The sequence below is a fragment of the Mixophyes fleayi genome, chromosome 5, assembly GCF_038048845.1.
Source record: "Mixophyes fleayi isolate aMixFle1 chromosome 5, aMixFle1.hap1, whole genome shotgun sequence".
Lineage (NCBI taxonomy): Eukaryota > Metazoa > Chordata > Amphibia > Anura > Limnodynastidae > Mixophyes > Mixophyes fleayi.
In genome coordinates this window covers 77,778,294-77,791,747 of record NC_134406.1, presented here as the reverse complement: position 1 = coordinate 77,791,747, position 13,454 = coordinate 77,778,294, and the positions used below count along the sequence as shown (strand labels likewise).

The window sequence follows — 13,454 nt, the reverse complement described above, 5'->3', positions numbered from 1 at the left end:
TTTGGAGGGGAGTACTGGAAGTACTTCCAAAGGGTACTGTCACCTTCTTTTTGTTTTTTTGTTTGTTAATCAACTGTTTTTTATTGTTTTACTTCAGAAGAAAAAGCAAAGAAAAAAACAAACAAACAGTCAAACCATTAACTGCCAACAAACAGAAATAAGTTCCAAAGTTTTGAAAGGAAAGAGAAATTATCCGCACAGGGTTGGGATATAGCTCATTCCAATATCCAAATCGATATGTCGGTGAGGAGGTGCTCTTTCCATTCACAATATGAGAAAACTAGAACAAGAAGCAGAAGAGAGTATGTATAGAGGGGCACTCTAGGGGTTATATTGGTAATATGAGCAATCAAAACGAAAAAAAATTTCTTTATTTATTAAAAGGAGCATAACTTTTATTGATATACATTAAAAATACTAAGTATCCCATTTAATATCCGGGATTCATGATAATACACAAAATTAGCGAAAATATTAAAAGATGTAAGTGACTGATAGTAACCAAAAATGAAAATACTGTTAAGAAGCAGTATTAACTGCTAAACTGTGTGGCTGTCTAACATATCTAGTATGGGTAAAATACCCTTAATATTTTAGTCAACATAACTGTTATCTAGACCTATCAGTTCTTATTACATCAAGCAGAACCACCTATAGAGGCTATATTATAGGGCTTTTATAGGGAATCCCGTGCTAGACAGGCAATCTCTCCATACATATAGCATTACTATCCACAGAGGCTGTATAATAGGGTCCTCTACAGGGAATCCAGTTGCCAATATAACAATTAGTTTCAATTCTACAAAGTATAGCATTCTATAGTGGGTTTCGCTGACTCTTCAAACCACGTTCATGGTATATTAATCACCCACTATTATAAAGGTGTTATTTAAGATTTTATAATCCCTCTAATATAGCCTCCATGTAACACATCACACTATACTCATTTGTGCTATATGAATAGCTTATTCAACTCCATTTAGAGTATACATTTACATTACAGTGTGCTAATATTGACACATATTCTTAATAAGGTTATAATTGTATTAACACTCAATTTTCCCCCTAGGCATTTTCTATTATGCCACTGATAGGTCTAGATAACAGTTATGTTGACTAAAATATTAAGGGTATTTTACCCATACTAGATATGTTAGACAGCCACACAGTTTAGCAGTTAATACTGCTTCTTAACAGTATTTTCATTTTTGGTTACTATCAGTCACTTACATCTTTTAATATTTTCGCTAATTTTGTGTATTATCATGAATCCCGGATATTAAATGGGATACTTAGTATTTTTAATGTATATCAATAAAAGTTATGCTCCTTTTAATAAATAAAGAAATTTTTTTTCGTTTTGATTGCTCATATTACCAATATAACCCCTAGAGTGCCCCTCTATACATACTCTCTTCTGCTTCTTGTTCTAGTTTGAAATGTTACAATATGTGAGGGTGCACCAAAATTCAGAGGTGTATTTAATGGGTTATACCTATCTTTAATTCACAATATCTCTGTAAGGGTTCTCCCAGTGCGGTCTACAACCTTTTAACAATATGAGAAAAGAAAGAAAGGAAAGCTATGGACTGGTGGAGCACTCCTATCCAATGTTTGCAAAGTTAAAGAATTTACTTGACATAAAAAAATAATAGCATAATTATAAGGCAAGTAAAATGTTACAAGATACATTTAGTATAGTTTCATTAATCAACCCTTTTCTATACAGGTTGGATCCCAAATCTCAGCTGCAATGTGTTAGAAAGTCAGATCAGATTTCGGATATGTAATAAAAAATGAAAAATATACTATTAAACCAAATGTTGGATTTGGGAATAAAACTCTCCAAATCGAGTAAATCCTAACAGTAATTTTCAGCCAGAAAATCTAAAGCTCAAAAAGACAACTTGCATGTCTAGAGGAAAATAAATTTAAGGGAAATTAAATTTATTGATAAAAAGTATTCCATAGCAACTATTGTTTGTATTAAAAAAAAAAACATTACTTTGTTTGCAATTGCAGGCAGGAATATTTCTGCCATGAGACAAGGTTGCAGAATAGAGGTAGTGGTGTAACTGGGAAGTTAAAAAATAGCTAGAGGAATGATATTAAATTGTAATAGAAGATAACTATGCAAGAATGTAAATTGGACATGTGTATGTGTCTGTACTATATCTACTTTTTTGCAGATTCAACATCCTCCTCTATAGTATCTCCTGCCAGCGCACTGCCATTTGCTGAATGCAGAAAGAGGCGGTTGGTGATTGCTTTATAAGGACAAGTCTACGACAGTCAGTGAATTACATCACATAGACTAGAGAGGGCATTGAGGAGGAAGGGGAACCAGCAAACTGATAAAACATAGCACACAACCCATTTTTTACATATATAACAACAGCTGGCTTCTATTATGTTTTAGCATAAATCTCCCAACTACTTCAGCTTCTTTCACTATCTCTTCTATTTTCCTGCCTGAGATGAGATTGTACTGTATTCACTTTGTCATGACTCAGCAATGTGATAAACTCCTGCAAAACAACCCGATCACAAGTGACTTTTGTCTTTTATGTGCAAGTTATTGCATCACTTTCTATTAAATATCCATACAAATAAAATTAAATGGTAATGTAAAAATATAATATACAACTAAGTGATACATTTAAAAAAACGTTTTGATAAATGTCACAAGTCCATCAAGTATAGCATTTAATAACATTTTAATGGGTTGATCTAGAGGAAGCAATCAACCTGTTTCTAATCTCTTTTTATAATTTAACCCTACTATTTCCTTTATTAATGAAGTTGCCCATCTCTGAATCCTCTTAAATTCTCCTATGTCCTTCTTACAATAGGTAGTCCACAACTGTACCCTGTATTTAAGATGCCTTCTAATTTACGACATATAAATTAGTAATACTATTCCTGGTTCACCTCCTACCTTTCTAGCTGCACCTTCAGTATGTCTACTTTTGGCATATCCTCCACACCCTTTATCTGTCTTCTGCTTTTCTCTCCTTTTACAGCTTATCTGGGTGAACTAATATGCTCCTTTAGGCATTTACTACCACTCCTATGTAGACAGTGCTGCAACCTCCTCTTGTCTTGCTATCTCTTCACTCATCAATTCCCATTTTACCCCATCGTAAATTCAGCTACAAGACTGATATTCCTGTCTCAACACTCTAACACTCTCTCTGATTACCATCTGTCACTCCACCTCCAAAACTTCTCTTGTGCTACTTAGCACTCATGGAACACCCTACCCCACCTAACCAGACTCTCCCTCAATTTTTAAAGTGTCATCTTACTCCCACCTGGCACTACCACTTCTTAGTACAACCAGCTAGGCTGCCAATCTCCACTCCAAGTCTCACTACCTCCTAATATCTTAACATTGTCTTTTCCCTCTAGATTGTAAGCTCTCATAAGCCCTCTCTAACATATTCCTCACATCTTCATTATTTACTCCCCATATGTAGTTGTAATGTTTTTATGCATGATTTGCTTTCATGTAAGATTTTAATACAGAGTTTTGCAGCTCCTTAAAAATATATGTTTAGGATGATGACAGTGCTATATTTGCATCCATTTAATGTGTAAGAATCATAAGTATTACTACAGCCCAGGGTCATTACTTTACATTCATTCCATATGCCATTTCATGACCCTGCTTCCATTATGTCTAAACCTTGCTGTAGCAAGTGTCCTTCCTGTTCTGTGATAACAACACTGCAAAGTCATCTACAAGGTCATTTATAAAAAAAAAAAATAATAAAAATAAAACTGACCCATATGCTAAACCACTAATAACTCCAGTCTGAATATATTGTGTTTATACCTACCATTTGCCTCCTATACTTTAATTATCTACCCATGAACAAACTTTTTACCATAGACATAGTACATCCATTTTATGTGCCAGACTATTATGTGGAACAGTATTGAGCGCTTTTGCAAAATCACAAAAAATTGCACTGCCAAGATTCTGTTGAAACTTTATATATTTATAAGAATTATATATATATATTTGTGGGTGTGAGCAGTCATTCATAAAAGTTGGATGCATTTGTGTCTGAAAAGAGGCACACAATTACAGGCATATGCTCAGTCGGATACACCTCAAGATGCGTCTAGCTTAACAACACTAGCATATACGCCCAATTTACATTAGGAGTAACAAGTGTCTATACTTACACACCATGATAGCGTAGGGATAACATAGATATAACGTAGAGATGTGACTTGACAGTCTTAGTAGTAAATGCATAATTCATATTGTCTTATTTGTGCACAATATACTACTGAGTCATATATTTGAGAAACAACAGTGTCGGGACAGTGTTATTAATAAGGGCAAAGGTTGCATGAAGTATTGAATTACTCATTGGGTTCAAGAAACAATCATCCAATCAGAAGAGGCTACCTAATGCTGTAGATCATCATCATCACGGCGTCTTGTTGCACCAACTCTCCAGCATCCACAACAGACACGCCACCAGAAAGGTGTATATACATATGTGCCTAAGAATACTTCAGTTAAAATTACGTGAACACGCTTTTACTGCAATAAGCATAGAAGCATGGACTCGCCCACCCCTTTCCTATCCTACTCGGCCTCTCCAATCACAAGGAATCATAAGTGTAAGTTGTAACAAAATCTATCTGCATGCGGACGTATGCATATGTATATTTTAGTGCGGTTGCACAGTAGGAAAATGCATATTTTGTGCAAATAAAACAAATGTACACTGAACTCTACATTAGACCTTGTTACCAAATACTTTTCCACAATATCTTTCACAATAGAATCCCTTTAAATAGTTTTCCCCAATTGAAATCAGGTCCATAAACCTATAAATTCCTGGTTGTGATTTTTATACTTTTTAAAGTTTGGAACCACATCTACTATTTTGTCTGTCCTCCATTACAACATTCACTACTGAGTTCCAAACCGACTCTTGAAGCCCAGCAACTGTTCATCAAGAGCTTCATGTATTGGGTTTCTATGTGATACAAAGACATTCTAGAGAATTGCGTGCTTCTAACTTTGTTTGGGGATAGCCCTTACCTGTTTCAGGTTGACAATGGCCTTTCTTTTGCACAAAGCAAGGTCCATCAAAAAATGGTTTGCAAAGTCTGGCGTGGAAAAACTTAACTGACCTACATAGAGCCCTGACATCAATACCATCAAGCATCTTTGGGGTGAATTGGACCGCCGACTGCGAGCCAGCCCTTATTGCCAAACATCAGGGCAGATCCTGACAGCCATGTTCCAAAATCTAGTGGAAAGTCTTCCCAGAAAAGTGGAAGCCGTTAAAATAGCAAAGGCAGGCTAATTACATTTTAATGTTCATGGTTTTGGAATGAGATGTTCATCAAGCACATAAGGATTTGATTTTCGGGTGGCCATGTAGTTTATGTAGACATCCCTTTTCCAGCTTTAGTCTTTGCTAACCTGGTTTAGTTTTTACATATTTTGCTACATTCCTTGTACACTGTAAAATGTAAAACTGTAGCTGTATGTGGCATGTCATAGTCACCACACTTCATCATCATCATCACCATTTACTTATATAGCGCCACTGATTCCGCAGCGCTGTACAGAGAACTACCAGTATCAGCCAGAAGATATTTGTCTGTTCACTTGCGTAGCACTAACTTTCTGATTAATGCTTGTAAAAAGTTTGTTTTATAAAAAGAAAGCTGAAAACATGGACAGAAAATTGTAACATTTCTAAAGGGGATATTCAGCAGGATAGATCCCATCAATATATTTTTTACCTTAACTCCTGGAAAACCCTGAGCACCACGGGAACCATCTGGCCCAATACATTTGCAAATCACATTACAACATTTTCTTTCAACAACTGTGTCCTGTTGAAAAGGAAAAGCATATGTTTGTATACATATATATATGTATAAATAACATGAAAACAATGAAAATAAATAATAAATTCTTTAAATATCCAACTCACGATTTCTCTTAGCATTACACTTGGTAAGTCATAAATGCTAATGCTCAATGGTTGTTGGAAAGAGAATCCTCTGCCAAATTCAATTTCTTGTAATTCTTTTAAATTCTGCACACCTTCCAGGCCAATGAGTAGCAAGCCATCCAAGCCTGGATCACAAAATATTTTTTTTTTTTTTAATTGTAATCAAGTAACTACTATTCTCCTCTTCATGTCATATTTTGCAAACACAATACTAAATAACAAATATAATCAGGGACATTTGGAACTAAAATATTTCTAGATGACCTGCTTCTGACTTAACATGCTGGGTAGCCAATAAAACATTAAAGCATAATTACATTTGTTAATAATATCTGTAATCATCGTCATTTATTCATATAGCGCCACCAATTCTGCAGCGCTGTACAAAGAATATTTCTCATTCACATCACTCCCTGCCCCATTGGAACCCAAAGTCTATATCCCCTAACACAGACAGACAAAGACTAGTGTTAATTTTGTCAGCATCCAATTAACCTACTTGTATGTTTTTGGAGTGTGGGAGGAAACTGGATTACCCAGAGGAAACCTACGCAAACATCTGAAGAACATACAAGTGAGGCTAATGGGGTAACCACTGTGCCAATATGATGCCCGGTGACAGTGGTTCAGTGGTTAATAAATGTGTAATAAAGTTAATATGTGTGTATGTGATTCGTGACATTATTGTTACCCCTTAGACATTTGCAGACACTTCTCTGAATCCCAAGAGGCCAAGCATGGATCTTTCAAACTTATGTGAGTGAGTTCACAGATGTGAGTGAGTTCTCTGTGCAGCACTGCCGAATTAATGGCACTATATAAATAGCTGATAATGATGATAACTTACACTTACAGGTATCATGTTGGCTTGGCTGATGTGCATGTTTTGGTCTACTATATTTAATAGAAACCACTTGTTTGAAAGTGAAATTATCATTTAAAAGACAAGCACAAGTTGCACTTATTTCATAACAGATGCTCTGGCAACCTTTCAATCAAGACTTTACTGTTAAACAGGTTTTCTCTGGAAATTCCATGGAAGGAGAAATCCACTGTAATGCAGTTTTTTGCCAGTATCGATTATAGTTCACGTAATTTTAACTGAAGAAATCTTGGGCTCATATGTAGAATTTCTTATTAATGCAAATTACATTTTTTTTTAAAAAGACATCCTCTATTTAATAAGATGATGTTCAAAGTTTGCTATGATTTCTAGTGTTCTGTTATGGTTGAAACCAAGATTTTAAAAGAGTAGAGGTGTTAGCTGTGTTGCAGCTCTCTTAAAGTAAAACAAAAACCTTCACTGCTTGACTGCCTTCTCCAATTATACGGCAGTGAAGAGGGAAGGAAGATGGATGTAGGAGCTCAAACTACTAAGTCTTCAAAGTAAATTGATATATGCCAGCTGAAATCCCCAGCTCCCAAGTAGATAGGTTACAAACAACTTATAATAACTAATATATGCTTATTTTTCAACCAGACAAGACAGCAGAAGGGTTAATAATACTTTTTAAATCATAATAAAAGCAAAGACAAGGTTCACATGGTGATATCTGAGACAGAGAAAATGTGTGTGTGTACGTGTGTGTGTGTTAGAGAGAGAGAAAGAGAGAGAGAGAAAGAGAGAGAGAGAAATTGCTAAAAATGCAGAAATATTTTGCTCTGTGCTGAAGATGGTTGGGACTGATTTCATTTTGTCAATTGATGATTGGCACACGCCTATTCCATCTTACCCAAATTTTGCACGCTTTAAGACAGTTACAAGCAAGCAACTGCAGCCGTTTCTACTTCCTGTAACAAAACAAGTTGAATATATGAACAATGTTTCGTATAGAGCAGTGGTCAGGGAACAGAGGTAATTTACCCCAATTGAGGTAAATATGAAATTCCTGGGGGTAATGTTGCCGATTCACATGCTGTCAGTTGGATTGTAGATCCCTTTAAATGTGAAATTGCTGTTGTACCAGAAGAGCCTCAAGGGTTGGCAGAGGCACTTCTTGAGCTCCAATGCAATAATGAAGCACGTATTGCACTTCAAAACAAAGCAGATCTGTCATTTTTTTGTGATGTCAACAGCTGCAAAGGCATTCAAAATTGCACATGAGGAGGCAGTCTAAAAGGTTCCTGCCTTTTGCAACAACCTACCTTTGCGAACAAGGATTTTCCACTCTAACGAACATAAAAACAAAGCAGAGAAATCGATTGGTCGCTGAAGACTGTATCCAAATTGCTGTGACATCAAAATGCCCCCAGTATTGATGCTCTCGTATCAAAAATGAAGCAACATCATTTCTCCAAAACCTTTGAAGTTGAAGTTTTCAAAGAAATTTTGAATAGATTCAATAAAATAAAATTTTGAATTCCAATAATTAATAATATATGATTTCCTTCATTTCAAATCAAGGGGGTAACGTCGGGGCGTATCTAAATATATTTTGGGGTAAAAGGTAAAAAAGTTCCCTGACCCTTGTTATAGAGGTATAACTGATACCACAATATTCCTGCATCAGTTTTGTCATTACTCTTTGCTGCAGGGGAATATGGCGATTGTCTCCCATATGATTAACACACTACTCTCCTGCAATTCTTTGTGCAATGTGGGAATATTCTAATGATCTGGCTACAGGCTGAACTAGTATCACCAGGGGCAGGCTGAGCTGAGGGGCAGGGGGGGCACCTCCCGTAGAGGGCTACCTTGGGCTGGGTCACTGGGCCACCTGCATTTTTTCCTTTAAAATGTTGGGCTTTGCCTCAAAGGCTAAAAGTTGCCAGCCTTCTCCAGATTATCACCCACTTCAAAATTTTGTAACACTGGCAAGAGGGAGATGAAGAACTATAATAAATATTGTTCAGGTCTTAGTGAAACACACCCTGATATTGGTTTTTTGTAAATTGTAAGCAGTTGTTGTCGGTTGCACCAATTATCTTTATCTTATGATAAATGTTATAGCAGACAAATTAAACCAGTGATAGGCAACTTAATTAACTTCAGGGCCACATGGACAGCCCTCTGACTTTCAAATGAGCTACACTTTAAATCTTTAATTTTACTAGTTAAATAATAATTAAAGAAAAAGACGCTCAACAGATATAACATATAAGCAGACATTTTAATGTAATATAAAATAGTATTAAAAAATATGTGAGGAAACCACCCTAAGCTGTGACAGTGGTTACTCTCCGTAGGATTCAACTCATCATCATCATCACCATTTATTTATATAGCGCCACTGATTCCGCAGTGCTGTACAGAGAACTCATTCACATTAGTCCCTGCCCCATTGGAGCTTACAGTCTAAATTCCCTAACATACACACACATACACACACAGACAGAGAGAGATAGACTAGGGTCAATTTTTGATAGCAGCCAATTAACCTACTAGTATGTTTTTGGAGTGTGGGAGGAAACCAGAGCACCCAGAGGAAACCCACGCAAACACGGGGAGAACATACAAACTCCACACAGATAAGGTCATGGTCGGGAATTGAACTCATGACCCCAGTGCTGTGAGGCAGAAGTGCTAACCCCTTAGCCACCGTGCTGCCCACTTGGGCAGACCTGAAAATATCCAAAATAAAGCTTTCATAACGAAAGGACAACACCATAAGAAATTCACAAGGTACAGGGTAAATTGCAGTGTGTACCCTCCAGCAGACTTTTGCTGTCAGTACTCCAAGGTAGCAATCTCAGTATCCTTCAGAGTCTTACCCTCCTGCAATATAACCGCTACTGTTTAGCTACAATATCTATTTCGCCCAGCCTGGGATACTGGCTCACACAAACCCTATCCTGGGAGGGTTTCCTCTGGCGGCACCATGGTGCCTGGCCCAGAGCCCTTTACGCTGGTGTTACATATTCCAGGATCCTCCAAGATAAAATGAATCTATTGACATTCTGCTTTCCTTATATTCCTGGCTGTCTACACAGGGGGTAGGGTCAGGATATCCCAAACCTCCCCCTTTCAGCAGAGGTCTATCAGGGAACAGTTAAAGTATTTGGCTGTTAGACATACTGGCCCTGATTCATTAGCCTGTGACTGGGCATTAAAAATTTAATATTTGCTCTCTGACAATTGAACATCCCCATGGATCTTAAGGAAAGGTTTGACCCAGAGGAATGTTCCTGGGTAAAGGCGACTGATGTCAATGCTCCTCTTCTCTTTAAACAATTTCATTAAAAATTTCCTGACAAACCCAGCCCTAGGTATCCGGTGTCCACCTTTCAAAGAGGGGGTGCTATCACATAGCGGGCTCGCCGATCGCTCGGTCGGGACCTGTTGGGAGAATGATGCGGGCTCCTCTGTCCAGCACCATCTTGCTTCCGTTCTGCACATACACAGATCGGTCCTTTTTACAGCTCCTATATTTCTTATATTGGTTGGCACCCTCTATTGGTAGCATTAATTAAGGATACCTGTTTCATTCATTCACTGTCAGTTCTTTGAGTCTTCCCTCTCCTGTGGATGTATTTCTCCTGGCTCGATTACTCCTAACAATTCCTGAATTTCTGCCGCATACCGCTGTACTATCCTTGATCCAGTACCAGCATCCCTAGACCTAAGTATACAGTCTGACGTAGTTCCTTGTACTCTTTAGTTCTTGTTAAAGTGCTTTTAACAAATAACTGAACCACCGCCGCATGCCGTCATGCTATTTATGATCCAGTACCGGTGTTCATCCGGATACATGGACCTAAGTATACAGCCTGCCACAGTTCCTCTTATGCCATTAGTCCTCCAGTATTCTAACCTGTACATCTGGCTTTCATCTCAGTAGTAGTTCCCCACTAGATCACACCTAATACCTGTTAGGAGGACCGTGACCTGCAACTCGAAAGCAGCCAAGCCCATATCTCCTTGTGTGGGTCAATGGTGAATACCTTCCGAGTCGTTAGACTTCGCACCTCTCTAACAGGCAGTGCTAAGCTAGGCAGGTCTAAAGGGTTCTCTAATCCTAGTGCCGTGAACCTCGATTTCCCTACAGTTTTACCTGACAATGACTTTAGACAGTGGACTCGGGCAGACATCTTACATGCCGGCCAGCTGGGGAGCCCTTCGGGTGTGTCTTCTTTTGGTGACATTCAAGTTAAATGGAAGCTGCCCAGCTCAGAAATTTGGCACTACCTCCAGATAAAACATTTTCTGAATTCATTAGATATACTCAAGGAAATATGTAGGGAATTCATAATGTTTTCATCTATATCTGTCCATCTCACCTACTGTCCATAATTTATAGACTGCTCATAGAGAACCTTTTTAGCTTACTTCCAAAATTTACAAGGTATTGGGAAAGAGATCTAGGTGGTGTGGTTGTAGAAAATAACTGGCCAAATATTTTTCAGGCAACTCAGGCGTGTTTGGTTAGAATAACGGTTTTGGAGAGGCAATATAAAGTGCATACCAGATGGTATTGTTGCCCTAGCTTTCTTGGTAGAATATATCCAGGGGTTCCTTATAACTGCGATGCAATGATACCATGGCAACACCTATGACAGCCACAGAAAGAAAAGCCTAACTCTGGTGGGCCTAAGTTCCCACCAGACTTCTGGGGTATAGAGGGCGAGCATCTTGAGTTTTTGGAGTAAAATTTAAAATGCCCAAGCTCCTACCACCGCACTCTAGATCAGTGTCTCTCATGGATGAAACAAACAACATAGATAAAGGAAAGAGACTTTTACAAAACAATGTAGCTTACCTAATATTTAAACTCCACATAAAATGTAATATAAAATGTATATTGAGTCATTAGACACATAACTGAGTAGTACCGAAGTGGTTCACAATTTCATAGTGAAAGTTTTAGAAAACTGTCCACATTCCTACACTATGTATTGTGATTTGTGAAGCCATTCTGTGTGATAATACTAGAATCTGGTCATGCTTTTAAGAAGAAATGTTAACCGCAAAAATGTTGCTATGGCACAACAACTCTTTGTACATACACCTGTAACTATTCGCCATCAGCATTCAAAAATCTTGTGTCAAGATTGTAAAATAGTTAAACCCTGATCTAGATAGCACTAAACAGAAGTTTATAATGCAAATTATACTTTAAGATACCTTGTAAACGAAGGGATTCAGACGTCATCTTGAGTGCCTGTAGGGTATCATCCATTCCATCAGTAAAAACGATAATGACCTAGAGAAACACATTAATATTCATTAGAAAGAGTAAAACACTCAGTTGTATTCCATTAACAGAGCAATGGCTAAACTGAAGACCTCGATTTACATCTTGGTTCAATAATATACAATATTTATCAGCATAGAAAACTACCTTTTATATACGCCAAATGAACAAAAATTAGTTCTAAAAAATGCAATAGCACAGCACATTGTTTGTTGCACCTATTTCAATGGACTGTACATAAATAGATTCATGCTTCAAAGAGTAACTTCATTGTACCTCTGTATTTCTGTGAATTCTAGACATTGTTTGCAGCAACTCAAAGCACTGCTAATATTATATTGTTATATGTTAGGACTGACCAGAATGGGAAGACTTTGGCGTGAGTTGGTCAGCTTAACATATATTGCAATATGTGGAACTAACATTCCCTGTTTTTAATATAGAACAGTACTTGGTACAGCATTAATTATGTGTTTGGAGAGTGCAGAGTATCCCTGTTTTCTTGTCTATACAATGTGGACAACCCCCTCTTGCACCCCAGTCTGTACATGGTGAGTGCAGAGGATCTATGTCTGCTTTTGTTTATACAATGTAAGTCCCATGACTCTTGCATCCCATTCTTTACATTAATTAATTCCAACTTGTGTCAGGTGAGACCCAGGTCTCCCATGGCTGCCAGTGCTTGGGAAAGACTTGCCTTTAAAAGCTGTGCACAGGTAAGCCTTAAGCCCAGATAAAATAGCATAGCACTTGATCATGTTAGGACTGACCAGAATGGGAAGATTTTGGCGTGAGTTGGTCAGCTTAATATATATTGCAATATGTGGAACTAACATTCACTGTTTTTAATATAAAACAGTACTTGGTGCAGCATTAATTATGTGTTTGGAGAGTGCATAGTATCCCTGTTTTAATATTACATTGACCCTCCTCCTGTTTTATTTTAACTTTCATGTATTCTTCCAATGTGCTACTTATACTACCTCATTTACTCATAAAATTTCAACCATTGTTATTTAACGTTTTTTGTTTTTAAAAATATATGTCTATTGGAGCATATAAATGTGCATCCTTTATAATAGGGAAATAGACTGAGCAAAAGACATCCCATTAAAGTAGTGGCATAGTAGTGGCAATTACTAATTAGCACAACATTCAGTATGCTGTAAACATATTTCCAGGTTGCAATAGCAGAAAGTTTTGTGGAGTCTTGCTGAACCTGGAAAGTCATACAAATATACATGTCCTAGCTCTAGGTCAGCTATCTTTATGTGTCCATTCCTCTTCGGCATTGCTCATTTTCCGAACATCGTTAAGCAGCTTAGGT

The 13,454-nt window shown here is 37.4% G+C and overlaps 1 protein-coding gene across 5 annotated transcripts in view; it reads right to left on the bottom strand.

Annotated features, from left to right (window-relative positions):
- Positions 1 to 13,454, bottom strand: part of LOC142158464 (collagen alpha-4(VI) chain-like) — a 180,080-nt gene that overhangs the window by 94,090 nt on the left and 72,536 nt on the right. For all 5 annotated transcript variants that reach the window (XM_075212427.1, XM_075212428.1, XM_075212429.1 and 2 more), the window contains exons 11-13: positions 12,058 to 12,136; positions 5,976 to 6,121; positions 5,782 to 5,874 (exon numbers count right to left, since the gene is read on the bottom strand). In XM_075212427.1, coding sequence (XP_075068528.1) covers positions 5,782 to 5,874; positions 5,976 to 6,121; positions 12,058 to 12,136 — 318 coding nt within the window. The remainder of the gene's footprint in view (positions 1 to 5,781; positions 5,875 to 5,975; positions 6,122 to 12,057; positions 12,137 to 13,454) is intronic.